This window comes from Anopheles darlingi, chromosome 2 (assembly GCF_943734745.1).
Source record: "Anopheles darlingi chromosome 2, idAnoDarlMG_H_01, whole genome shotgun sequence".
NCBI lineage: Eukaryota > Metazoa > Arthropoda > Insecta > Diptera > Culicidae > Anopheles > Anopheles darlingi.
Genome location: NC_064874.1, coordinates 45,364,231 through 45,389,402, shown reverse-complemented (window position 1 = coordinate 45,389,402; position 25,172 = coordinate 45,364,231). Strand labels below are relative to the sequence as shown.

Here is a 25,172-nt window from a genome sequence, read left to right as displayed (position 1 = left end):
AAAGATCATTACATTTTATGAGCTAAAATATCGCATAGGCAATTTTGTTAGTCTTTTATCACTGTCTAATTCGCTTTCCAATTTATTTCACGTAATTTATACCATCCCTTTTTGCAATACATTTGTGTGAAGATAACAAATGATAATAAGTACAAGAATTCAATATGATCAAACCCTTCAGGAAGAATGGTTTATTCGGAAAATTGATAGAACACAGCAAAACAGGATGCTCTAATCATTTTTTTCCTAATTTCTAATTTTACTAGTTTCGTCTTTTCATTTCTCCTAGTATTAGTCTTTTAATTTTTGTCATTTTATTCGAAGCATAAAATCACCAAGGTATCGAGATTGATGAAGCTGGACATCTAAAGACCATCAAGATTATAGTAGCATATACTACTGTGTCCAAAAAGTAAGGTGACATTGGATGTATTTTGAAAGTTCCTTAATTTTTCTTCCAAATCATTTTTTTCGCCATCAATGTAATCCCTCCCAGACACAATGCACTTATGCCGACGAATTTTCCAGTTTTCTAAACACGCGAAAATGTCGTCTTTAGGAATGGCCTTCAGCATCTTTTTCGCAGCGGCTTGCATCTGCTCTATCGTGTCAAAACAGTGTCCCCGGAGCGTAATTTTGGGCTTGTCTAATAGCCAGAAGCCAAATGTAACCAAATCAGGCACATACGCTTTTATCGGAACGATATGAGTGAAAATATTGGCAAAAAAGTCACAGAAAACCAACGAAGTGTTAGATGGTGCATTATCGTGATCGAACACTGACGCGCTTAAGATGAAAACCATCCTTCCAAATGTAATTACCGGATATATTTGATATGCAAATATCATCAACAAAGTCTCTTGTTGTTAATCGACGGTTTTCCAACACCAAATCTTTGATTTTTTGGACGTGAGCGGTATCGATTGTCGTTGGTGGTCGTCTAGAGCAAACTTCCTCTTCAAAACGTTCCCGACCCTCCTGGAAGTCTTTCCACCAACTGTAAATATTTTTTTTTTGACGTAGTATCGTCACTAAAAATATTCGGAACCTTTCGCATTGGTATATTCGCAGCAGAAAAAATATTTTTAATGCAAAGTCTTTGCTTAAAAAATTGCGACATGGAGAAAAACGAAGAATGCACTTTTAGCAGTTCACAAACAAATACGTATCTCAAACACTAGTGAATATTTTGACGTGAAACTTGCCATGGTTGTCAATAACAGTGCTGACAACATATAAAAAATACAAAACTAAAGATATCCTTTTATGCGTGCAATTTGGACACAGTGTCACCTTACTTTTTGGACACAGTAGTATAATCCTTTTCCGTGAAAAGTCTTAAAACTATAGCAAAAGTATTAGTAATCATGTCTGATCTGTTCAGTCAAAGCAGTCAGGCAAAGTTTTCAATGTTTTAAATTTGGACCTCGATTCAAGAACAAACTTATATATTCTCTCTGAGCTATCAGCAAAAAGCTGCTGTGTGTTTGTAGAATTGTATCTTAATATCAGACTTTTAGAGGATTATTGGAAGTCCTTTGCGAAATCTTATAACCACTCCTCAGGCGGTTGATTTGCTGATGGAAATGATGACAAATTTACGGTGATTAGCTTCATTTCAAATTCCGAATGATTAATTCCATGGTCAGTCGAGCGACCAGTGCGTTGTTGCTACTCTGCATTCTACTTGTAGAACGCAGGAAGCTTGCTGACAGAACAGATCAGCAAACAATGTAGACCTCTCGTTGCCTATGACTGCAAATCGAAGGACGTGGCTGATTCTGTCACCCACTCCTGCTGTCTGCTGGCAAAGGGGCGGGGGGCTCTGGATTAATATGTTTTCTGCTCCACAGACAGTTATGCCCGAGTTCGGTGCAGTTCTGTTGATTCCATGAAGTGTCCCCTCCCGCTATACAGCAACAACCTCGAGTCGAGGAAAAGAGAAAAAAAACACCCAACAGTACTCCAGTTCGTTAGCTTTGCTCTCAGCTCGGTCCCGTAGGTACACCCCGACTTCCAAACCACAAAACCACCTGAATGTGGATTGGATTGGAGTAAACCCGTGGGGTGGGGAGGTTAGGGAGGCCACTCCTTGCAGAAACCAATTTCGCAAAACCCCTCGCTTCCACACACACACTCTCTCTCTCCCTCTACCGGCCACGGTGCGACAGAAAACGACATTTTCTCCCGAAAAACTAATTGTATCATTAGTTGCTTTCATTTGTATTAAAACAATTTCGTCCCCAGCATCCAATTTCGCATGGTGACCAGCGGCACAGCAAGTCCGCAACCGAGGAAACAGAGAGAGAGAGAGAGAGGGAGCAAGAGAGAGAGAGAGAGAGAGACGGTCAGGACAACACCCCCTAGGACAAGTGTCCAATCAGTTGCAACATCGCTCTGAGCGACCACCGAAATAGATTTCACAGTTTCCCTTCGTACGACGACGACGACAACATTGCTGCTGCTGCTGCTGCTGCTGCTGGCGACGGCTTTCACTCTTCATCGCGTGGCCACAGAACCACGGACCACGAACGAACGGAAGTACCAGCGGGGGAGGTGGCAACCATGACGAAAAGTTTCCGGTCACCATTCCCACCAGCCACTGACGACGACGACGACGACGACGACGACGATGTTCGATGTCGTTCGATGTGTGCTGGACGTTTCGTTGACGTTTGTTGGACCAAGGTTTGGGGCACCAATGGCCACGGTTCCAAGTGACGTGTTTGTGCTGTTCCGCAACACACACGGACACACTTCTCTACTCTTCCCTCCGGGGGGTTGTTTTCGAGCCTGATGGCAATGCCGATGGCTTCCGTGTCCAGCTGCTGCTGCTGCTGGATGCTGAATGTTATTTACCGAGACGCGCGGCCTTTCGTGCGGTTCTGGTGCGGATCTCGACACACTCGTAGCCCCACGCCGGAGGGGGCCATTCCATAGTACTGCCAGCTCATTTTCATTAAATGCAGCAATTGCCGCAACATCGTTTGCGATGGAGATGGACCCATGATGCGGACATGTGTTTCAATGTCGCACCAACGGTTGTTGCCGGAAACATTGTTCTGTTCTCTCTGAATCTGAGACAGTGTCCCCGCAACTGTCCGATCTGAGTGCGGCGCATTGTTAGTCAATAGTAATGGCAAGTGGACCATCGAACTCCGGACCCCAGAACCCTTCAAATGACACCCCCATCGGAGATTTTGGGGAACCGAGAATCGCAATTAATCTTGCACGAAGCCACCACCACCGCCGCCATCGAATGGCCAATCCCGTGGCGAATAGACTCCGCTAGTCTCATCGGCCATGCCCGATACAACCGTACAACTTTGCTCGTCGTCGTCGTTGTGGTCGTTGTCCTATCCGATCCACAACAGCTGGCCGCGGCAAGGGCCGACGACTGATAAGGCCCGGGTGCTGCTGCTACTGGGGTGTGTGTGTGTGTGTATCGCGCACTTTACAAAACCCCCCCATTCCCCGTCCCGAGTAAAAGTTTGGCCGTTTTGTGGGCATAAGTTTTCGGTTCGCTGTTTCGCGGCCTACTGCTCCTCACTCGCTAGCGTGTAAATTGTGTTCCGTTGGGTACTGGTCGTTGGTTGCCCCGAAACAAGTTTCCGCGTGTGGTGCACGACGCTGGCTACTGCTGCTGGAGTGCTTTTACACCATTTTTCTTTTGCTTTCCGGAAGTTACTATTCCCACCCAGTGAATCCCGTAGGCCCGTGTGGTAGGTTGGCTCTGTCCGTTTAAAGTTTGTTGCCACCCCTTTTTCGGGAGGCCATGGCGCAGGCGAGGGTAGACCGAGTGGTCGAGTGTATTCTTGGCGCTCACTTTACGCTTCGCAGATATGGGCTAAGTTTGTCCTAACAGCGGATACAAAGCGGCCATCGTACTTGATGGATATACCAGGTGTAGTATGCATATGAAAACGCATTTGTTTTGTTGAAAAAAAAAAACACGTTTATGTTGCGAAAATGGAGAAACATTTTGTTACTAAGACGGTCTCACACTTCACGATCGCGCGTCCTCGAAAAAACGACAGACTGGGCGCGTACCGAGCAACGGATGTAGTCCCGATCTTAGTTGTCCGTCACGTTCAGAATCCTATCGACAATGGTGTTCTTTCGAAGTGCTAAGCTTTAGTTCCTCTTTGCTTTTGGATGGTTACAGAATGGCTTCGCAAGAATCGGGGTATTTCCAGATTCCCGATCAGATTCTGCTTTTATTCCTCATTTCGGCCCCTCTTTCATATCCGGGGGCCACCCGAGAGTCTTTCCCCAAAAACACATTTCCCATAATAGATTTATTACTCATTTTGATACAACTACACCGTTTGTCGCAAAGTAAACAGGACATTAACAATGTTGGCATTTCTGGAGGTGGCACATTGATGTGGGTTTATTTGTTTGAAAGGTTAATCCTTTCCTTATTTCCTGCAAAAAACTGTGCGAAACACTTCCTGCGAAAATTTTATGAGATTTGTTTCATTAAAGGTAAAGTTATTGCGCCTAAAGTGATAGCATGTTTTTGTGGCCGGTACAAGCCTTCTGAATGGCTAAAATGTCAACATAACATTTTCGTTGCTTCGGCAAGCGATGTTTTCCGAATAGATAAAAGACACAGGATAGCAGACCAGGTGAATACGGAAAACAATTTATCGATAAAATTCGATTTTTGGTTAAAAAAAATCAGTAATGAGAATCGACCCCGCTGCAACACCCCTCTTTACGATAGTTTTTTGATATTCACCCAATAGGTCGGTCAAAATTGCAATGAAACGAATCTTCGGAAACTCTCAATTCCATTTCCAAAAAAAAGGAACAACGATTTCGGATCATTTTTTGTGAAAATCGCGCATTGCTTCGATGCTCACAGGCGTAATCACAAAACTTGTCAAAACAAAAACCGACATGACTTCACAACCGTTTTTGTAACGCGTATTCCACTCATAAACTCTTCCACGGAATAGGCAATCATCACCATAAACTTTTTGCAGCAATTTAAATGTTTCCATAAACGTACCGAGTAAATATGAAAACAAATATTTGATATTGTTCGATGTTCATTTTTGTACCGATCACAAAAACATGCGTTGCTTTAGACGCAATAGCTTTCAAAAGACCAAATTTCGTGAAATTTTGACAGAAAATCAGGAAAGGATTATCCTTTGAAATACAACACTCCTATTGGAAAACTTTGCGTTTACTTTGCGACAGACCGTGTATTGTTTCCCAATTCCAGTTTTGTACCGTGCTCTTGGCCGGCATTCCTCGGTGTTATCTTGCGAAATCGGTTTGTGTTATCGTTTTCGAAATTTCGGTCGCGTTTTGCGCATGTCACGGTCGAAATCGATTAATTGTTGCTTGTAACGCTCGCTAGCAACCATTAGGCCCAATAAGGCCTTCCATTCGGTTTCGTCTAACTTTTTCGCTGATTGGCCGCTGCGATCCTCGTTTCTCACCTTCGAAATTACCACTTTTAAATTTTTAAAACCACACTTTGCACTATGTTTCATCAAGAGCATGCTTACCGTAAGCTTGAACCTGTATTAGATCCAATTCTGTGGTCAATTTTTTTTTAAATGGAACCATAAAATCAACGATGTCCACAATTTGCAATTTTTAGTTTCGTTCGTTAGTTTCATTTTGCCTACATTTATCGATAAGAACATGCAGGGCGATTTCATATTCATATCACCTGGTGATTGTAGAATGCAGAGAGAAAGTGAGAGAGAGTTTGTAGGGAAATAAGCAGATACCAATAGCAGCGGATACTCGGTTCTGATTCTTCTCCATAATTCTTCTTTCATATGTTCTCGTTACAGGGAGTTCCGGTTGGTGTTGCGCGAGGATCCCCGATCGGTGTTTGCGCGCGATGTCGAAATCGAGAACACGGAAGGTCCGATGGACTTTGACGTTTCGCGTATCTACACCGGCACGGTAGAAGGTAAGCTACAACCTCTTGGGGTTCCAACAGGCCAACCAAAAAGCTCTCCATTTCGCTCCTGATGTAGTCCCGTCAAGACAAGGAACGTTGCGACCATGGAACGAACTCACTTCACCGAGTGTGCCGCCCTCGTATGGCCTCCGGAGTGAAAGATGAGAACAAATTAATTTCATCCCAGCGAACCCGCAGCGTCTCTGGTAACGCTTCAAAAGCTCCGAAAATCCTGTAGCTGTACCTTGCCGTACTCTGGGTACCGAGTATGCGATGCCGATGGTGCCTAAAGTAGATGGAAAAAGTTTTTCCTTCTTCTCGAAATGAAGGATTTAAGTGAATCACTACCACGCCAGTGCGCTATGTTCTCAGTGACAGTGATCCCTCGGCAGCCAGCAGAACGGAAGCCTAAAGGGCCATTGCACCGACAACAGAGCGAGCTGGAAACCAGGGGCGGGTACAGAGTGCAGTTTCGGTTTGTAATTATCTTGTGTGAACCGAGATGTGCAGAGGATTCCTTATCCGCTCTTAGTTCTCGTTGTAGTAGTAGTAGTGGTGGTGAGTCGTACAGCGCTCGTTTTCAACTCCATCTTAAGGTACCTACGAGCTGATGTGCACCAAATGCTTGTTCCACAAGAGAGTTAAGCAGACTTCATCCCTGTTCCGTAGAATTTTCGTAGAACTCGTTTCTTATCTCATTGCACGGCGCATGACCGCTGAAGAAACGCAGATTACACCGGGCATTGAGCAGCGAATGCGTACAAACGAATGCACGAGCGACAACAGACAAAATTCAACAGAAAGTCCAAGCCAAAAACGTAGAAAGGAATTTCCGTTGAATGTTACTGCGGAAACCCTCCGGAATCCGGTATCGGGACGGAGAACCTCCTCCCAATTGCGAGTCACTCTATTCATAATGAATGAATAAACTAGATTTTCAACAAGTTAAGTTCCTCCTCTTCAGGTCCAGCCCACGAGAGGTCCGCACTAGTCAAGTGCGCTTGTAACGGCCGGATGGTCAAATGGGGGATGCCCCGTCGCTATGACTTTTCTGTCTGTGTCTCTGTGTGTGTGTGTTTGGTTGTCCTCCATGTCCTTCCATGTGCGGTTTCCACCAAAAATCCTCTCCGTCGAGCTAAGCGTCCAAGTGAATGAAAAGCTCCCAAACCATCGCTGCTGCCTGGCCCTTGGTGGTTAGTTGGCGTTGGGTTTTTTTTTGCACGGTCCGGGTTCGTAACCGGAGAAAGATGCATAATAATTCGAGAGCCCTTTTGCTGGCCGCACTTGGCCCTTGGCGTAGTGGAGGGAAGCTTGTGAATTTTTGAATTCCATGTGCTTGTGGCGGCGGACACAGCTTCTGGGAATGGCTTTTTTGGGGGGCCACCAGAGCCGCGATGAGATGAGTCCGTTCCGTTTGGTCCGTCGCTTTTTGTCTGGCGCGGTGCGAGGTCTCATCTTTCACGGACCTTCCTCGGTAGGTCCGGGAGGAAGTGAACGAGGGTCTGTGGGGTCAGACACGACAAATCTTTCCGGTCGCCGGGCCTGCCCCCGGACACCGGGACCAACCAACGACAACGGCCAACTCGGACGGACTAATTTCATTCTTGAGTTTGAAAGTAATTTGTTCGCTTGTCGCTCGGTTGCTCGGTTACCGCTCGTCACAGTGGCTGCGACAGCGACGGCAATGAAGAAGTGCATTATTAGTGCAATTGTGTCCTTGTGGGGTGTACAGTGGCTTGTGCGCTGCCAGTAGTGCTGCCGATGCAAACGACCATACACGGTGCCGGCCCGGAGTGGGTCAGGGATGTGGACGCGAGACCCGTCACCATTGTTTTCGGTCGCTCGAGTTGTCGTCCGGTGAACTATCCGTCGAGCTCGCCAAATGATGAACGAATTGTTCTTCCTTTCGAGTTGCTTGCTACTGTGACCAGTGTTGCTGTTGCTGTTTCTGCTGCTGCTCATCAACGGCATCATCATCATCATCGTCGCCGCCAGTTGTTCTCTTCGTCACTGAAGATGAAGCACGAGCACGATGCTGCTACTAATGCAGCATGCGGCCGCCGGGAAGTTCGCCGATGGTGGGAATGCTTAACACGTTTCGTGTCACATCCCCGTCACGTCGGCGATGGCCGTTCGGTCTTCGGTGCTAGAGACAATGGAATGCATTTTTCAACGGACTTCGTCGCTGCTGCTGCCGCCGGTGCTGCTGCTGGTGTTGCCTGTTGTGCCCAGCAGTTGAATAGTAATTTGTTCTGGCGTGCACAATTGGCGGAGGATATGTTGCTGAAGCGGACGGAATCAGGTTCTCATTTCCTTATTGTTTTGACACTTTTACTCGGTGGAACCTTCACCTCCGGGGGAGAGAGGGATACGATTAATTGCCAACGACTTCTGGGGGATTTTGGTTTGGAGTTTGACATCGTCAAACGACGCTCCGACGTCATGCCGTTTCGTTTTGATGAGTTTTTGGGTGTGTGGAAACCGAGTGCTGAGTGGCCACAAGCTGAGAAATGTGCTGACTTCGCGTTTGCAGGTTCATGCGCATGAATTCCGATCCGAGAGATATTAGGTTGCTTATCATATTACAGGCTCTTAGGTTCAGTGGTTTCCCTTCGTTCGTTGGAAGGCACCCCGTTGTTTGCACATTTTAAAGCAATAGCATGGAAAAGAAGACGGCATTATCATATCACGGCACGCAGCCATGGCACGCACCGAACGACCACAATCAATCGATTCACTCTCCGGCCCTATTCTAATCGCACTGTCAGAATCTTGGGTGTTGAGCTGGAGGCTCAAAGGTTCGCGTCAGTGTGACTGGTTTGAAGATAAAAGCGGTTCCACGGGCTGCCATCCATTGAATGGAAGATTTGACGCGTTTTTTTCCTTCTGTGGTGCGCGATTTTGAAGGACTCACGGTGCAGATGTACCAAAGAGACGTTTCGTTCTCGCTCGCTTTCTTCTTCTCTCTCTGTCTCCATCGTCAACATAACTCCCCTTGAGCAGGGCCGGATTGCGGACGACAAATCTGGAGTATCTAGTGGCAATGCCACGGAATCGCGCCGCGCTTCACAGAAAGAAGTACGCCTTGGGGCGGCGACGGCGGTAGCAGCGAATCGAAGACGATTCCCAGAATCGTGGGATATTCGAGGAGGATGAGCTGCGAAGCTTCGGCTGATTGCAGCTTCCGCGAATCGATAAATATTAATTTGATTCGATTTCATTAGAATGCGCAACGCGCCGCGTCTTGTCGCACCTCGGCTTCTCGTGTGGCTCGTGTCGTCTCGTATATGTGCGTCTCCGCCTCCAGGGTAGAGCTATGGTAGAGGAGGTAAAGGAGACCGTAGAAGACGACGTACCTTCTTCCCTTTAGGCGTTGGCAAGCATTATTGTGTTTGCCAGCCATCAGACATCAGGAGGGCGAGGAATTGTGGAGGATATTGCCCTCCTATCTCTCCTTGGTTCGTTTGTTGGCACACGTGCTAGCCGTATCACGTGTTGGAAGGCTCGTTAGCGTATATGCCACACACACACACACACACTCTAAATATTAGGGTGCGTCACACTGCAGCCTGAGGAGGGGAATCCTTATCGATGCGAACCACTCAATGATTTGCAGCCGAGTGTTTGCAGCTCGTTCACTATTTGATCGTTCGTTGAAGCTGGTGAAGAATTGAACTGGAAGCACATGCACTGTCTTAGTAGGACATGGTTTCGTTGCTTAGAAGCATCGCTCACGAAAAGCTCTCGTTTCCGGTTCGCCGATCCGGTTTTCACAAAGTGTGCTCTGCACTGAAGAGCGTCTACTCTAAAGGATGATGAAAAAGCACCTGCCACAGCGGAGATGCATGACGGACGGACGGCCAGCCTTCATGTGCCTGCAGGCTCGCGATGGCACTAAGTGGCACTAGTTTCTTGGCTTACATTGTTGATGGGCTAATTAGTGTTTACAAAACAGCATTTCCCCGTTATTGGCACACGATGTTGCTGCTGATGACGCTACTGATGATGCCGGTGATGATGGTGAGCGAACTTCTTTCGCTTGTTTCGCTTGTTTGTAGCAAAGCTCCAGCTAACCAGCGTTTGCTCATAAGTTCATAAACTAATTTATTTGCCAACATCGTGACAATGAAATGAAGTTGGTCCGCATCGTCAGGAGCCAGAGAGGAACTCCTGCGACCACGCCACGAAAGCAATCTTACCCTGAAAGCTCCTTTAGGGCTGGTCGGTCGAGGTCGCACGCGTTGCACGATAAATCAGCTAGACGCAGAAGCGAAACGTTGCAACAATAAGCGGCAAATGGGGCCACGAGCAACGCATTGCACGTCGTCTTTTGTCGCCAGCACCACTGACCGTACCGGATCTTTTCCCGTTCGTCCAGAAAGCAGCAGTGGCAGTAGTAGCAGCAAAAAAAAAAACAGAGGAAACAAACCCAGAATGGACGGCGGACGGAAAGAATGGCTCGGTTCAGGTAATGCATTCCGACGAGTGCATGAATAAGAGAAATGGTGCTGCACTTGGGCATTCATCCTTTCGCGAAAGTGCACAGCGTGCACTGTGACGTGCCTTCGAGAGCAGGAACCGTGAACGAGAAAAACGAATGAGCTTTTCCGGGAAAATAGGTTCCTTTTGAGGCAGCAGCACCAGCCAGCGTCGCGTGTAGTGGCAATGCTTTCCGTGTGGTCACCGAAAATCGTGCCCTTGCTCCTAAACGGCAACTAATAGCTGGTGGGACGTGCGACGAGGATCGATGGGGATGTGTAAAATGAATAAAATCCAAGAAAGAGTCATAAAATTGGCGTGAAAGTACAAATCATTATGGAGTTGGAATTAATGTGGTATACTGGGAATTTTGCTGGGAATTATGACGGGTTTTTGGATTTTTTTGATGAATTACCGATGAGTGATGAATGGCAGGTGTTGACAAAGCCTTAAAGCTCCGATAAAACTTCTTTAATACAAAAAATTCTGCTATTTTATCATAAATTGAAAAGCAGCTAAATCCTTCAGGTCAGTTTAGCAAAGTATCTAATAGCAACTATTAGCAAAAACTGCATCAGCAAACATTTAGTTCAATGACTTAGATACAGAAGCTTTAAAATTTTGATTTAAAAGGATTCCCTTGTCCTGATTCTAATAATCTAGGCCTATATACGATGGTAAATTCTTTTTTCTAACATTGAAAATATGATATTTTGGATCTAGAAATTGGCGAAACTAAAAAAAACTGATAGTTTGTCTGTTTTGAAGATTAAATGTGTGGTCGTTTGGAAAAGATGGATTCCTTTTAAATTCATTTGAAATGAGTATTTAATGGATATTGTGTTAAAGTGAAGCAGATGCCGTAACCATTTAAAACCTTATGTGTTGGTGGACTTAGCAAAATTGTGATGAATTTTACCCTTTTTTTATTGTACTTAGTTAAGAAAAAGCGATCAGCAAGCCATCAGTAAAACATCAATTTGTGGAGGCATTAGCGAAATACTTTTACTTTACTACTTTACTATTGAAGGGATGTCCATGCCTATAGGACAAAAATGAAGAAATAGAATATATGCAGCTCTTTTCGCAGAATAGACTAGATTTGGCTTTTCTTAATTATTGGTAGTATCAGTCTGTAGCATATCCTTTGGTTGAGCTACGGATGACTAATATTTGAAGAAGTGTAAAATAGGATTCGTGTATGCTGTTCGTTCTTCGGCCAATCGTGTTATCATGCCGGTTTTATTGTATATCAAAACTATCGAAAAATATGCCTACAATGTGTAAGAAATGACAGAGAGAGCGCTACATTAAATGAACAATTATTGGTATAACGATTTCAAATTTACAGTTTTCCATCATTGAAAACTCAAGAACAAGATAGTACCTACTAGTAGTTGAACAATCTCTATAATGTCCTCCATACTATTGATGTACATTCGGGCGAACATCAATAACATATTGTCATTGAAAACATATAAATCACCTTGATATCTCTACAGCAGCATACACCAGCCAGTGCGCGATAGTATCTTCTTCTTTGGTTGCGATTGAATGATTGTGTTGCGTGTCCTCCTTCCAGCGAGCGAGATAGAAAGTGGCAGATCGGCTTTCAAGAACGACGCACAATACTACAATCACACACACACACATGGACTTGGGCACACTAACCCCCTTTTCCGTCCACACAACGGCACACAATCCAATTACGAATCGTTTGTGTTTGCGCTGCTGACGTTGCGTTATTTGGAAGTGATTTTACGAAGAAGATTCCCTCAGCCAGCGCTTCTGCCACTCTGCCAAGATCCCCGGAGGTGGAGCAGAAGGAGGAAGGTTACGCTTCTTATTCCCCCCAGGGTGTGTGTGTGTGTTTGCTTAGCTAGGTGACATTGCCCGGGGATGGCGAATGGCTCGATTCGATTGACTTGCGATGTTCCACCCGGGGATGAGTTGATGAGGGTGCAAAAATATGACAATCGTCCTGCGTTGGTTGGGAGGAGGCCCTCTGGTTTCGCTTTCCGGCCCGGGCTGAGGACACAGATAAACACGAACCGGCGGCGTATAGAAGGAGGGATTGAACGATGATTATGATGGTTGGCGATGAATCCAGGGATCGGGTCGTTGGGACCGCTTTTTTTCGTCCCAGTGGTGGTGGTGGTTGTGGTTTGCAACACAATAAGCCAATTATGCTACCGCTCGCCCGGAAATTATCGCCCGGTCTAGCGTCTCTAGTACACAGTGGCCCGTCCAGTGTGTGTGTGTGTGTGACCGTGCCAGCGACGTTGTTGGTGCGAAGGGAAGAAGGGCTCGTAAGGGAGGGGCCCGGCCCGGTCCGGCACCATTTCGATGAGGCAGTAATTTATTGATCTAATTAGCATAATTGGAAACGCTGATAATAATCACAGTTATTCCCCAAAACCGCAACAGGAGTCGGAGTCGTAACAGTCGTCCTCTCCAATCGCAATAGCTAGAAGGTCCTAACTGGTGTAACTGGGTGTTTGTGGGGGGGGGGGGGGGGGGAGAGGAGACGCCTTTACACAATGGTCGTCATTCATTTACTTGCCACCGGGAATGTGCGGTGTAATCCTGCCGAGCGTTTGGTGGAAATCACGGGCACTGGTGCTGGCACGCAAAGGATTAGACTCCACTTGCGACGTGCTTTTGGGTCGGTCAAACCGGTATCCTTGGGTATACCTGCGCTACTACAGTGTGTGTGTGTGTGTGTGTGTGTGTGGGGCACCACATGTATTAAACACCGGGACACTAATTGAATACCACTTCGTTTAATCAGTGATTTCGTGATTGGAGCGTAACGCGCCAAGCAGCTCGCGTCGCTGGTGGTTAGCGCGAGCTTAAGAAGGGCGAGCTATTTACGGATGTTGGTGTGTGTGTGCTCGTATGTGTGATAGAGAGAGGGAACCACAAGGAACCTGGCGTAGCATGACCAGCACACACACATGCTAACCCCGATTGTTGATGTTAATCGTTCACGAGCCGGATTACGGTTGGATTGTTGCCGTCCTTCGTTGGCACGCGAAATCCCGGGTGAAAGCAGATTATCCAATGTTTTTATATCTCGTCCCCCTCCCCCTCCCGGATGGGGCTAGTTTTCCCGGGACGCGGGGGGGATAGTTCACCGGAATCCCTAAGGATACGCCCCTTCCCCGGTCTCATATCGGAATTCTGGCCTGGTTTTAAGGCTTCTTGAGCTTCGTTATGGCAACAACAACCCAAACACACACACACACAAACACACTCACACAACGGCCGGCTGGAGCTGTGTGGCCACTGTTTGAACTCCGCTGACACGAAGTCTAATTAAAACACATAAATTATCCTAACGAAATGAAACCGGACACGAGGACACCCTCTTGGCGGCAGAAAAACCGGCGGAACACCGTGGCCTGCTTCGTTCCCCGTGGCCTGCTTTGCGCTCGTTCTCACTTTTTACCCAATTTTACACCGTACCGTAACCCTCGCTACCGCTTACATCGTATCCTCTTGAGCCTCTTGTCACTCTTTGCGACGACGCGCCTTTGTTTTGTTCCGTGTCCTGTGTCCTGTGTGTGTCTGTGTGCGTTTGTTTGTGCCGTTTGTGTTTCCCCGGTGCGAGATGGCTTATTATGCTTTGCTGTTGACTCGTTTCTGTTTGTTTTCCCCGCATTTTCACCCATTTACTACTGCTCCGCGCCCATTAAATGAGGTGTTTCTCACTCACAGAACAGGACGGGAATGAAATGCCTGGAGCAGCAGTATATAGTTCTGTTTGGAGCATTCTCCGATTCTGCTTCCGGCCAGCGACTGCGGTGACTGGGCCCACCCCCCTCCGGGTTTTGATGGGGAAATGCGCGTTGATATAATGCGCGAAACACTTTCCAATTCCATGTTGCTGCTGCTGCTGCTGCACTGGCTGTCGATGCGTGTTGTTGCTTGCGCTGCGTTCGCGACCATGCTGCAGATTGCCTGTGGTGGTGGCGTTAACGATAAATTTTATTGCCATCACGCCATCCCTCCCTTTCCTGATGAGCTTCGATGCTGACGGCAAGTGCAATTTAAATAAATTTTGCATACATTTTGTCCAATAAAAAAAGGGAATGGCAAAACGGAGCGGGAGAAGAAGAAGTGCGACCCGTGCGACAGTGAACGTTTATTTTATTATTTACTTAATTTCGCGATGGCCCCGGGGCTGGTTTCAATTAAGAATGAATGAGAGTTTGTTTTTTTTTTTTGTTTTTTTCGTTCGCATGGCAAATGTCGAAGCAAAAACAAAATGGGATGTAGATCATTTATGGATGGTGCCATGGTGGAAGCGTTAGAGATCCAGGGAGGTGCAGTCGAGTTGGCCTTGACAAGAATAGAGAGATGCTGTCTGAATCATTGCAGTATCATTTCATGGCTCTTGTTATAAGGTCCCGGGAGTTAAGTAGATCCCGAGAGAAACTTGAGATTTGCTTATCCTGTGTTCCTTGGATTTTTTTAATTGGCTCCACTTTCCAGCTAAACAATTGCCACAGCATTGCTCTAGGATGCGAATTGCTAGCAGCTTATGATGAAGTGGTTGTAGGGCAGGAAACAATCACTCAATCTAGTCCAGTGAGTTGGATCCATAGATAAATCCATTGAAGAGAAATCTCTACTGATTACACATCTTTACTGCTTGTCTTGCTAGCTGCATGCATCCAACTCATGGATCTTGGTTGTTGATATTCTCTGGAGCGTTGTGGTTTTTAAAGACCACACTTATCTGATTGATTGGCATGTTGGGGATGCAATTTCAACAAGTCTGCTCAGTATTTCTGCTTCAGTATTGTCAGGAATTTGTAATGGGTTGTTGTACAGATCCATCCCGGGTTTTGAGTCTTCAAAGACTAATACAAAATAGCAGATAACGAGGATGCTGTTTCTTCGGAAATCGATCATCGGTACGAAGCTCAACAATTATCAAAGGGGTGAAACAAGGGTATCCGGGAATAGACTGTCCTTTCGAGAAGTATATTTGCGTATAAAATGTAGATAAGTTGCACGTGTACGGAAGATATAAAAAAAAATCCGAGCAGATGTTTCATCTGTTAAGAAATGTAGGATTTGCGGACTATTGCCGTAACATTTTGCCAACAGGGATATCTGAACTCAGTTGCTCCTGAAGATTCACCTAACCCATTACAAGTATTTTGGAGCACATAAGTCAATATTATGGAGAGATTGTATAACTGACCGTATCTTACATGTATGTTTTCGTAATTCGATAGTGGTTTTGGTTTGAGGCATATCCAATATTACTAAATTGTAAAATGTCATCATCTCACTCAATCATCTATAGCGGAATCATCGAAATATCACGGTTGTAATATTATTCTAAAACAACTTCCTTCTTGAGCTATGGACAGACTGTATATAGATCCTGCACATAAAGGATATGTTGTTCAGAAACGATAAAATCCACATTTGTTATAATTCATTTGCTGAGTTGCTAATATAAAGGGATTCGCATTGTCTTCAAATGCGGATCGATTGAACTGCAGTAAGCGAATATAGTTGTTTGGACGGTGTGGATTATTTCACGAAGTTTTTATAATTTCGTTCAATACAAACAAATTAAGTGCATTCTTCCCCCCAAACCAAGTGCTGGCTATATGATGCGACGTCTCAAGTTAGAGCGTATCAGCAGCAGCAGCAGCCGAAGCAAACGGTTCTGCTCACGAAAGACGAAACAGATTTGATCCGATTTCATTCCAGCGTAACACACACCGTCACGATGAAGCGATCTCCGGTGCCCGTGCTGCTGCTGCTGATATGAGACGAACGAGCAGCGTATTGCGTATAGTCTGGCAAGTGAAATTAATTATGAACCAACTTTTCCATCACGACACCATCGCACCCTGATGGCCGTGATAGCCTAAGCTTACTGTAGCTCTTAGCCGGCCAAACCCTCGTCCTATTCTCAGAAGCAGCAGCGTAGAAGCAACTCTGACGTTCGGTATCCTGCACCAACCTTTGCCCGCGATGTTGTTTCTTGTCTTTTTCGCCAGCCGTACCAGCACGTCGCAAAAAGGGCAAGCGCACTCGAAGGATTTTCGCGGGAATGTATCATGGAAAAAGAAAATGCAAAAGAAGCGAATCCGGAGTACATCCGGTGCAGGATGTTGGGTTTGGTTTGGGTTGGTTGTTGTTTGACGGAGCAACCGTTTAATGTGGGATCCTCATTTTTGGGGTAGTGTTAATTTAAAGTATCGTCGTGATGTCGTACGTTGCGCGAGCTGGCATTACTAGACTAAGGCAAACAGGCGGCACTTCTGTACGGTCACCGGTATTCACTGTGCCATATCATTCAATTGAAAAGTGAATTAAAAACCACAAGGACCACTCTGCGCGCGCGCACACACACATATACAGAGAGAACGGTAAATAGAGTAGCGGCGCAACGAACTTGCTCGTTCAGCATTAATCACAATTTGCTAATTGGTCGCGGTGGGTGGTGGGCAACGACCCACCCTACTACCACCCAGTGGTGGTGAATTATCGCGTGATTTTTCGGTGAACAAATCATTCCGAACCAAACGGTGGCTCGTATAGAAGGGCGAGAGGGGACGAGAGAATGTGGCCAAAGGTACAACTTCACCAACGGAAAAACAAAAAAAATGGCGGAAAATTTCGGAGAAAAAATGCTGCATCGCTCGGGAACGCTTATGCTGACCATGGCGCTACGGCGTAGAACAGAGAGCAGTGGTCGCAAACAGAGAGAGAAACAGAAAGAGAGAGAGAGAGAGAGAGAGAGAGAGCAAGGAAAAGCGAGCTTTGGATAGGAGCATTGTGTGCGGGCGTGGAAATCTTTCATTCTTTTAATTTAAATTCAGTTATCACTAATTACCATCTCTCGTGCCCGTCTCGTCGTCCGCGCTGTCCGTGTGCGTCCGCACGGTCGAGATTCCCAAAGTTTGGACAGCATCCATGCGTCCAGTGCCGTGACCGCGGTCAACGTTGGTCGTCGTCGTCGTCCCGGAAGCCGGAGATAAGTTGTAATTAAGTAGTTTTTTTTTTCGATGTTGGCCACTCCACTCCTCTACGCCACACACACACAGGCTGGCTATCTATCGACCCTTTTGCTCTGCTCTACAACTCCATTCAATGGAAGAAAGTTGTTAAATTCTCCATTTTGCTCTCCTTGCGTCTCGCTGATCCTCGGAGTCCTCGGTGTTGGTCGGTCTCGGGAGTTTCCGGCTGAACAGTTATTTGTCCAGCGCATCGCATCGTTCCTGCGTTGCGAAAGTTTTTATCCCGATCTCCCGGGCCTCGGGGCTTTTTTTTTGTCCATCCCTTTATATTTTTTGCTCCATAAATGCATGATTGGTGGTGAGTTTTCCGCGGAAACGATCGCCAATTAACACAGCCACGGGCAGCCACGGGTTGTGAATGATTGAACCGCGGTTGCCCGGGAGAACTGGAACGTCAACCGACGATAAGAGGAGGGAAAGGGATTGATAAAATGGAGGGTATCACCTCCCCGGGAACACAAACATTAAAACCACCAACAAACGGAGGGGGTTGGTGTCAGGAGGACCTCGTATCCTCGCAGCTCGCGGTCATCGCACCAAATTGAGTTTACCAGGTGACACACCAGCAGCGTGTGTGTGTGTGGCCATTGCGGTAGAAACGTGCAACTCGATCTCGAACGCATCCGCTCATCCACGAGTGGACGACGATGAGTGTGTTTTTTTTGTATGTTATGATAGCCCGCGTTAGGCAGCCCCGACCTCGAGGGCCCGGACCTGTCCTTAACATGTTTATTTGTCTGACCACATTCAATCAGTGAACTCTACCCACCGTCCGGCGAGTATCCGTCCGGCTTTTTTTTTTTATTGCACGGAACGTACACCGGTCACCGTCCTCGGATTCGGACTTCGGACTCCGACACGCTGATCTCATTATCCCGGTTTTGCATACATTCGGGGGAGGCGCTGCTCGGGGCGCTCGGCTCGGAGCGCTTCCGCGGCTGTTTTCCACAAAAGACCGACCGTGCGACCGACGTGATCGATGCGGACATCGTGAACGCACACACAGCCACAGCCTGGTTACTGCTGTCACGTGTCAAACGCGGTGTCGGAGGATATGCCGTGTCGTCCGGATTGCGTTGCTGCACCAACCAACGCCATGCTGTGCCAGGGCCAGAGCAAGGAAAAATAGACTTGTCCCTGTCGTCCCTGGGAGCTGTATAATTTTGCCCGGGCGCGGCGCGGCGGGAAATCCGGAAAATGTTGCCACCACCCGCCAGTGGAGCCGCCAGTGAAAAGCAAAGCGACGCGCCCGGCAAGATAACGAAACACGAGCACAACGCGGCGCCATGTGTGGTCTCTTCTAGGAACACTCATCCTTCTTCTCTGCTCCACCACCGATGGTATGTGCATAAATTTGGACACCTCCTTCTCCTCCTATTTCTCCTCGGGGCTTCGCGCACGGACCGAATTTATCGCGACAAGTGCCCCGCAGCTGGTGCCGAGTGTGGTGCTGGGTGAAATATGGTGTCGGTGTCCGTACACACATCACATCCCCCGGAGGGGGGACAGGAGCGGGGTGTCGCGACCAAAGCGTCGTCCCGTGGCGAATCCCCCGGCGGTGGTCGATTGTGGTCAGTTAACGAGCGCCTGCCGGAACACAACACAGTAGTAGGCGCCTCCCTGCTGCTATGCCAATTGCCTACATTCAGGGGTTATTCGCGCTTGACCGCCGCGCGGTTCCGCGGCGTGTGTCGAGACGGGACGCAGATCGGGCGCTAAAGTAGTGGAGAGAAGATTACTATCGCTTTAACCCTCTCTCCTTACTCCTTCCTCTTCTGCTGCTGTACATAAATAGCATATCCGTTTTTCACTTTTCCGCTCTGCGGCGCGTTCATAAATAATGCATCAAGTGGTTTTTATTTCCATCGGTGCCCGGTATCCTGTTCCGTGGTGTTCCGTTTTTCGTTTCCGAAGCAGCACGGCGTCCATTCCATTGCGTCATTTGTAATTTTTGAGGACACCACCACCACCGCCGCCAGCGAACTCGCTCAAAGCGAAGGACGGACACACCCCACAGGTGGTCCTTGCTTTCCTGGCTGGCGTTCTCTGTCCGGTGGATTGCATTTGCAGCATCGATGCAACGATGCTCGGAGAATGGGACTGTGATTCCCCAGGAGTACCATTTCATAGCACTATCGTGGACACAGCAGGATGACAAATGATCCAATTGGTAAAACTACCCCCCCTTGAAATGGATCTCGGTTCGATATTCGACGATACCGATGGCTTAATAATAATAACTTGCCAAAGTTTTCGAACCATCTTAACAACAACACCTCGCTGGCAACGTGTAGGTCATCGCTTGGTATCCATTCCTAATTCTCGATTAATTTGAGTTTCGCCCTCTTGCCGATCCACTCTCGGCCACCGGACCACTTTGGTTCACCATTTTGGTTCACCGCAAAAAGCTCGACCGCTCGTTTCGTCGATAAAAATTCACGATAATTGAGCTTCTTCATCGCCTTCTTCTGGTCTTCTGGTGGCTGGATGTGGAGTGGTGTCCGTTCGCTCCCATTCTCTTTCTCTCTCATTCGCTCGTGTATCATAATTTGATTTTGTGGCGCTGGCCATGCCCCGCGAGCGATCTGGAAAGTTTTCGCGTAGTAGACGAATCGGAAGGAGCGGGATCGGAGGAGGGATCATTTTAGACGTCAAACTGTGCGAACGAAGTATAATTGAGGCGATTTGTATCCTGGCCTCGGAACGACGATGTTCCGATGAAGTGTAACGATGCGCCGGACCGACGGTGCCAGGAACAGCGCCACGAGCGATGTTTGGTTCGTATAGTGGACCGGCGACGACGAAGGCACGCGCGTACGACGACCCGGCCGCTGAATTGGCTCGTTAATTTTGACAGGATGTTTATGATCCATTTCGGGCCATTTATTTGAGCGGCCGCAGCACACTTCGATTCGGTGGCGAGTGCGGCGGATCATTTTACTTCCTATCTACCGGGCTGTTCTCTCTCTCTCTCTCTCGCGCTGTGTGTTTTTTTTTGTTGATGAAGAGCTTGCCCGGTGAATTGAAATGTGATGCTTAATGTAACAACGCTGGCGGTCTACAAGTGGAAGTGCGGCTTCCGAATGCCAATCAGCATCATTTGAAGCGCACAATCCGAAGACCGCAATCCCGGTTTCGAGTGATAATTCATTTCGTTTGCGTGGTCACAACAACAACAACCACGACGGCAACGACAACCACTGACCCATTGCAAAGTACGGCTTGGATTTGCTAATTAGATCATCTGCTTACTGAAAACTCCCGTCTCTCTCTCACACTCCGTACATCAACATAAACACTCTTCGTCATCGAGGTACTTCATTTGTCCGGGAACTTCGAAGCCCTTTTTTTAACCGTGATTCACGGAAGCGAATAAAAGGACCAATAACGAACGGGGATGATTCAGCGGCGGTCCCGGTGCCGGTCCCGAAGCGGACATTTTCGTAAAAGCGATGACCAAAAGAACCCTTCGCTTCCGCCATGCATCACGCTCCGTTCGCTTCTGTCAATAACCGTCTCAGGACCGTTGTGTCCCCCCCTTTCTGCAACAGTACGAACAGGACTTGATTATGCTCGGTGCACCGGTAAGGGTTGGTTTTCGAGCGAAGTGCTCGAACGAAACTTTTCCTCGGCGGCGGACCACGGGGTTCCGGCCGGCCCAGGTTGGTGAAGTGCTGTTCTACATCCCAGACCAGCACAGAGTTCTTGAATATAGGGGTGCTCCAACTTCCGGTGGACCGTAAAACTGGCCAGATTTAAATTCTCCACCCCCCGGGCAGGGGATCTGGTCCCCGGGGATGAAGGGATTAATTTAATGATTTTTTCCGCTTGATCGATTTTGTTTTCCACCAACAAACCAACCTCCCCAGCACGGCGTCGATGATGATGACGACGACGTTACAACCTTCTGTAACTTCTGTAAGCATCGTCATGCACCCCCGGGGCGAAGGTTGAAGAGAAACTTACGAAGGACTTTTGTGGCTTGACGGCCACGCCTCGGACGAACAAGGAACTTTAGGCTAAGGGAAAATCATTTCTACGAAAATCCACAAGATCGCAGCAGCCGGTGTCGACGACGATGACGACGACGAAGATGATGGTGGTGGTGACACCTGACTGGAATCGTTGATGAGATGATGACCTTATTGCCGGACTGACTGATGACGGAACGGAACGGAACCAGCCAGCCAGATGGGGTCCCGTCTTCTTGGCGAAAGATGGCCGCAGTCTCACGTGGCCACGCGGCCATGTTGATTAATAGTTGTTTCTGGCTCTTGCATCTGGCAATAGGAGGACAGCTTCCCAAAAGCAGAACCCAAATGAGACAAATGGAAGGGTCAAAATGGATGCTCCGTTCGACGATATTCATTTGAATTTTGAAATCCATCCCCCATGGAGGTTCTAATGAAACCTAACACATACACTGTGAGAGAGAATGATGGATTGATGGTGGATGGATCCATGTACCCGTGTATTGGCTTAGAACTTTCGCGTCTGGCCATCGGCCATGGAGCCAGCAACCCACAGGATCCCTTTTTTGGGTCGTATCGATCGAAACGAAAATCGAAAAGATGCGCGCGCAGTTGCGTCTCCGATGGGAAAATCACGCAAATCACGAACGGGGAATTCCCCATCCGTCAAGGTGTCCAAAGTAGTACCAGCCAGCCAGCCAGCCAGCTCCGGATCCGGATGGTGGTACTGGCAGAGATTGCATGCATTCCGCAGCACAGCACCATGGGATGGGATGGGATGCTCCATCCACTCGACAGTGGGCCAAAGTAGAGAGCGATTTGTCTTCTGGGCGATCTGCTCTTCTTCCTTCGCTTCCACTTGTTCTTGTTGCGTCAATTCGGAAAGTTTGCTTCGCGTTCTTGCTGCAACGCTTTGGAAAATTCAATTCCCCCTTCCCTCATCCTCTCTTTGTGCGGATCAGTGCTTGTCAGCAGTGAGTGTAGTAGTACCACTGAGCCTTGCAGCAGTTGGTGGCCAATTGTTTGGTTGGTTGGAAGAAGAAAGGACCGGCGGTCGAGTGGTGGTGGACTTGCCAAAAGCTCCTCTAAGTGATTGGAAGAGAGCGGTTCTCTCGCCTTTCCCACACACTTCACGGTCCCCAGCAAGGTTCCAAGCATCGGAAGGGGGAAAAAGGCGATACCAAACGATGGACGGCACGCAGTAAAGCGGATTATCGGCACCACTACCACCACCATCACCACCACCATACTGCTTGACTCTCTCGAAAGCGTGTATGTGCGTGTATTTATCATCGTAACACAGTAAACGGACAGCCTTGCACAACACACCATGGATACCATGGCCGCCGGCATGGCCAGCTATTCCTTGTACGCTGCAGAATAAATCCTTGCCAACGGCCTTGCCCTGGAATTTATGCCAAAAATGTCTCCCCCCAAAAAGGACAAAGCCGTTCTCGTTGTCGATCACTAGTCTCCCCAAGCGGACAGTGCTTGCCAACCAGGCCAGAGTGTCATAACGCACCACATCCTGGGAAAATGGGGAAAATTCCAACCAACCAAAGGAGGAGCAGTGACCAATTTAACACACTCGAGAGTTTTTGAGAAATGGGTCATCAAAAGGGAGGACGGCAGCCGATAGTCTGCGTTCTAATCAAGCTGCAGGGTTACCACCAGGAGCAAGGATACTCGAGTTACTCGAAGTACTCGATCTCAATTTCCCACGGAATGCACGACCGACCAAGCGCTGACCGAGACCACCGAGCGTAGTACTGCAGCCGAGTACGCCAGAGTGCTCCGGAGGCGGACTCGAACTCAAAACTATCCTGGAACACGATCTAGTTGGCATTTCCATTCCTGTCTTGCTTGCTGTCAAACTCAGTGTTTCTCTTTATCTCGCTCTAGGTGGCGGAATCTGAATTTTCCCTTTTTTGTGTTTTGGCTTGTTTGCTGTTCATCGAAACACCAAAACAACTGGACCTCGATCTCGGACGATAATGTCCATTTACTGCACAATGACATCGACGCAACGAGCTAACCATCGAGCCATGGTCAATTTGTGCCGATTTTTGGGAACTACAAAGACCATTGCAGCAGCAACAACAGCAGCAGAAATAACTGTCTGTCCGGCTTGACATGTGTATACACACGTGTGTCTGTTGACCTGTCCGCCGGAATGTGTTCGAGAGTTTGGTTCAGTGGAAATCGATTTCGTTGTTCTTTCTTTCAATATATCTCTCTTCCTCTCTGTCTCTGTGTCGTGGATGTAGCATAGTCTGGATGCCAGCGCGGTCAGCCTCCAGTTGGGGTCACATTTTGGACATGCGATGTCCTTTTGCATGCTGTCTCTTTAGTGGTAGTGGTATCGCACTTTAGCAGCCGGAATGGACTGCTGCGCCGTGAGTGCAGGACAGTTTATGTAAATATGTATATGCTGTACCGTACCGTACCGCGGAGTCCGGGAACGGTGCACAGAGCTAGTAGCAGCGTTTGGTTTGGTTGGAATGTGAGCATAATCCGCAATTTATGGTCCCGCTAGGTCGGTATCGGGCTGTGTGTGTGTGTTGTAACTTTGTTGTCTGCCATTCACGAGGAAAAAAGAACAGTGAGCGATACAACGACTGTTACCTTTCCGTGGATGCACCGCGCTGCGGTTTGCATCGTGCTTATCCACCTCTTAAACCTCAATGTGGTCCATGACAAAGGAACTGATTAAACCAATTTGGCCACCGGAGTCGCCGAGCTTTGTTTCGTTCTTGCCTGCTGCGGAGTTCATTGTTTACAAAGTTAGAGAGTGGAAACCGAAACCGACGCCGCCGCCGCCGCCGCCGCCACCAAGAATTATTGCCCGTCTAGACAAGCCAAAAACTTACGGTTACATTAATGTTTCACTTCTGATTCTGGCGTGCCACTCGCCCTTTGTGTGTCCTTTGTGTGACAACTCGACTTGCGATAGCAAAGAAAACAGTTTTTCCAAAACTACACCATCGCCCATCACGGGGCTGTGCTATCGAGGAGTGGTCCAGAAGGCACCAGAAGAAGCAGAAGCAGAAGAAGAACAAGCAGAAAAGAGTTTGCAGACGCAGGCAACGAAAGAAATTGCCTGATAAACTTTGTTTATGATCCTTTTCGCACCACTCCAAAAGCGTGCGCCCCGGCAGGGAGGGCGACGATAGACGAGTCTAAGTGGTAAAATATGTTTTATGAAATGATACGTCACCTCGGTCCTCCCGGCCGCGCACGCTAGCTAGTTCCCTTGTTGCTCACTCACTCCGCTGCTTATCGCGAGGATTTATGCTTTATGCGTTGTATATTGATAAATGCGCCAGAGAGCGAGAGAGTCCTTGATGCTTTGACTCGCCCTTGAATGCGATGATCGTTGAGCGTTGAGCGTTAGTTCAAAGCGAACTCCATCGCATCGGAAAGAATGCGCTCTCGCACTCAACATTTCAATGAGTTGCCATTATGAATTGCACGGCATTTGCATATCCTCCCTTTTTGGATATGCTTCACTTTATTGCATTTCATCCGCTTTGATTTAGTGCCGTGAAGAATGTTTCTGTTCACTCATCAAGAAGGGACGATGGCGACGGCGAAGGCGAAGGCTACTGCGACCGCGGCATAAGCTTATGCATCGTAGCAACAATAATGGGCACTGGCTCCGTTGATGCACAAAGAGGAAAAACAAGCGCAGAGTGCTGCTGAAGCCTGTCAGCAAAGACTGGAGCAAGAAACGGAGGC

At 47.8% G+C, this 25,172-nt stretch overlaps 1 protein-coding gene across 1 annotated transcript in view; it reads left to right on the top strand.

Moving 5' to 3' along the window:
* Positions 1-25,172, top strand: part of LOC125949229 (uncharacterized) — a 148,304-nt gene that overhangs the window by 48,113 nt on the left and 75,019 nt on the right. Inside the window, exon 3 of the mRNA XM_049676050.1 lies at positions 5,820-5,941. Within this exon, the coding sequence (XP_049532007.1) occupies positions 5,820-5,941 (122 nt within the window). The remainder of the gene's footprint in view (positions 1-5,819; positions 5,942-25,172) is intronic.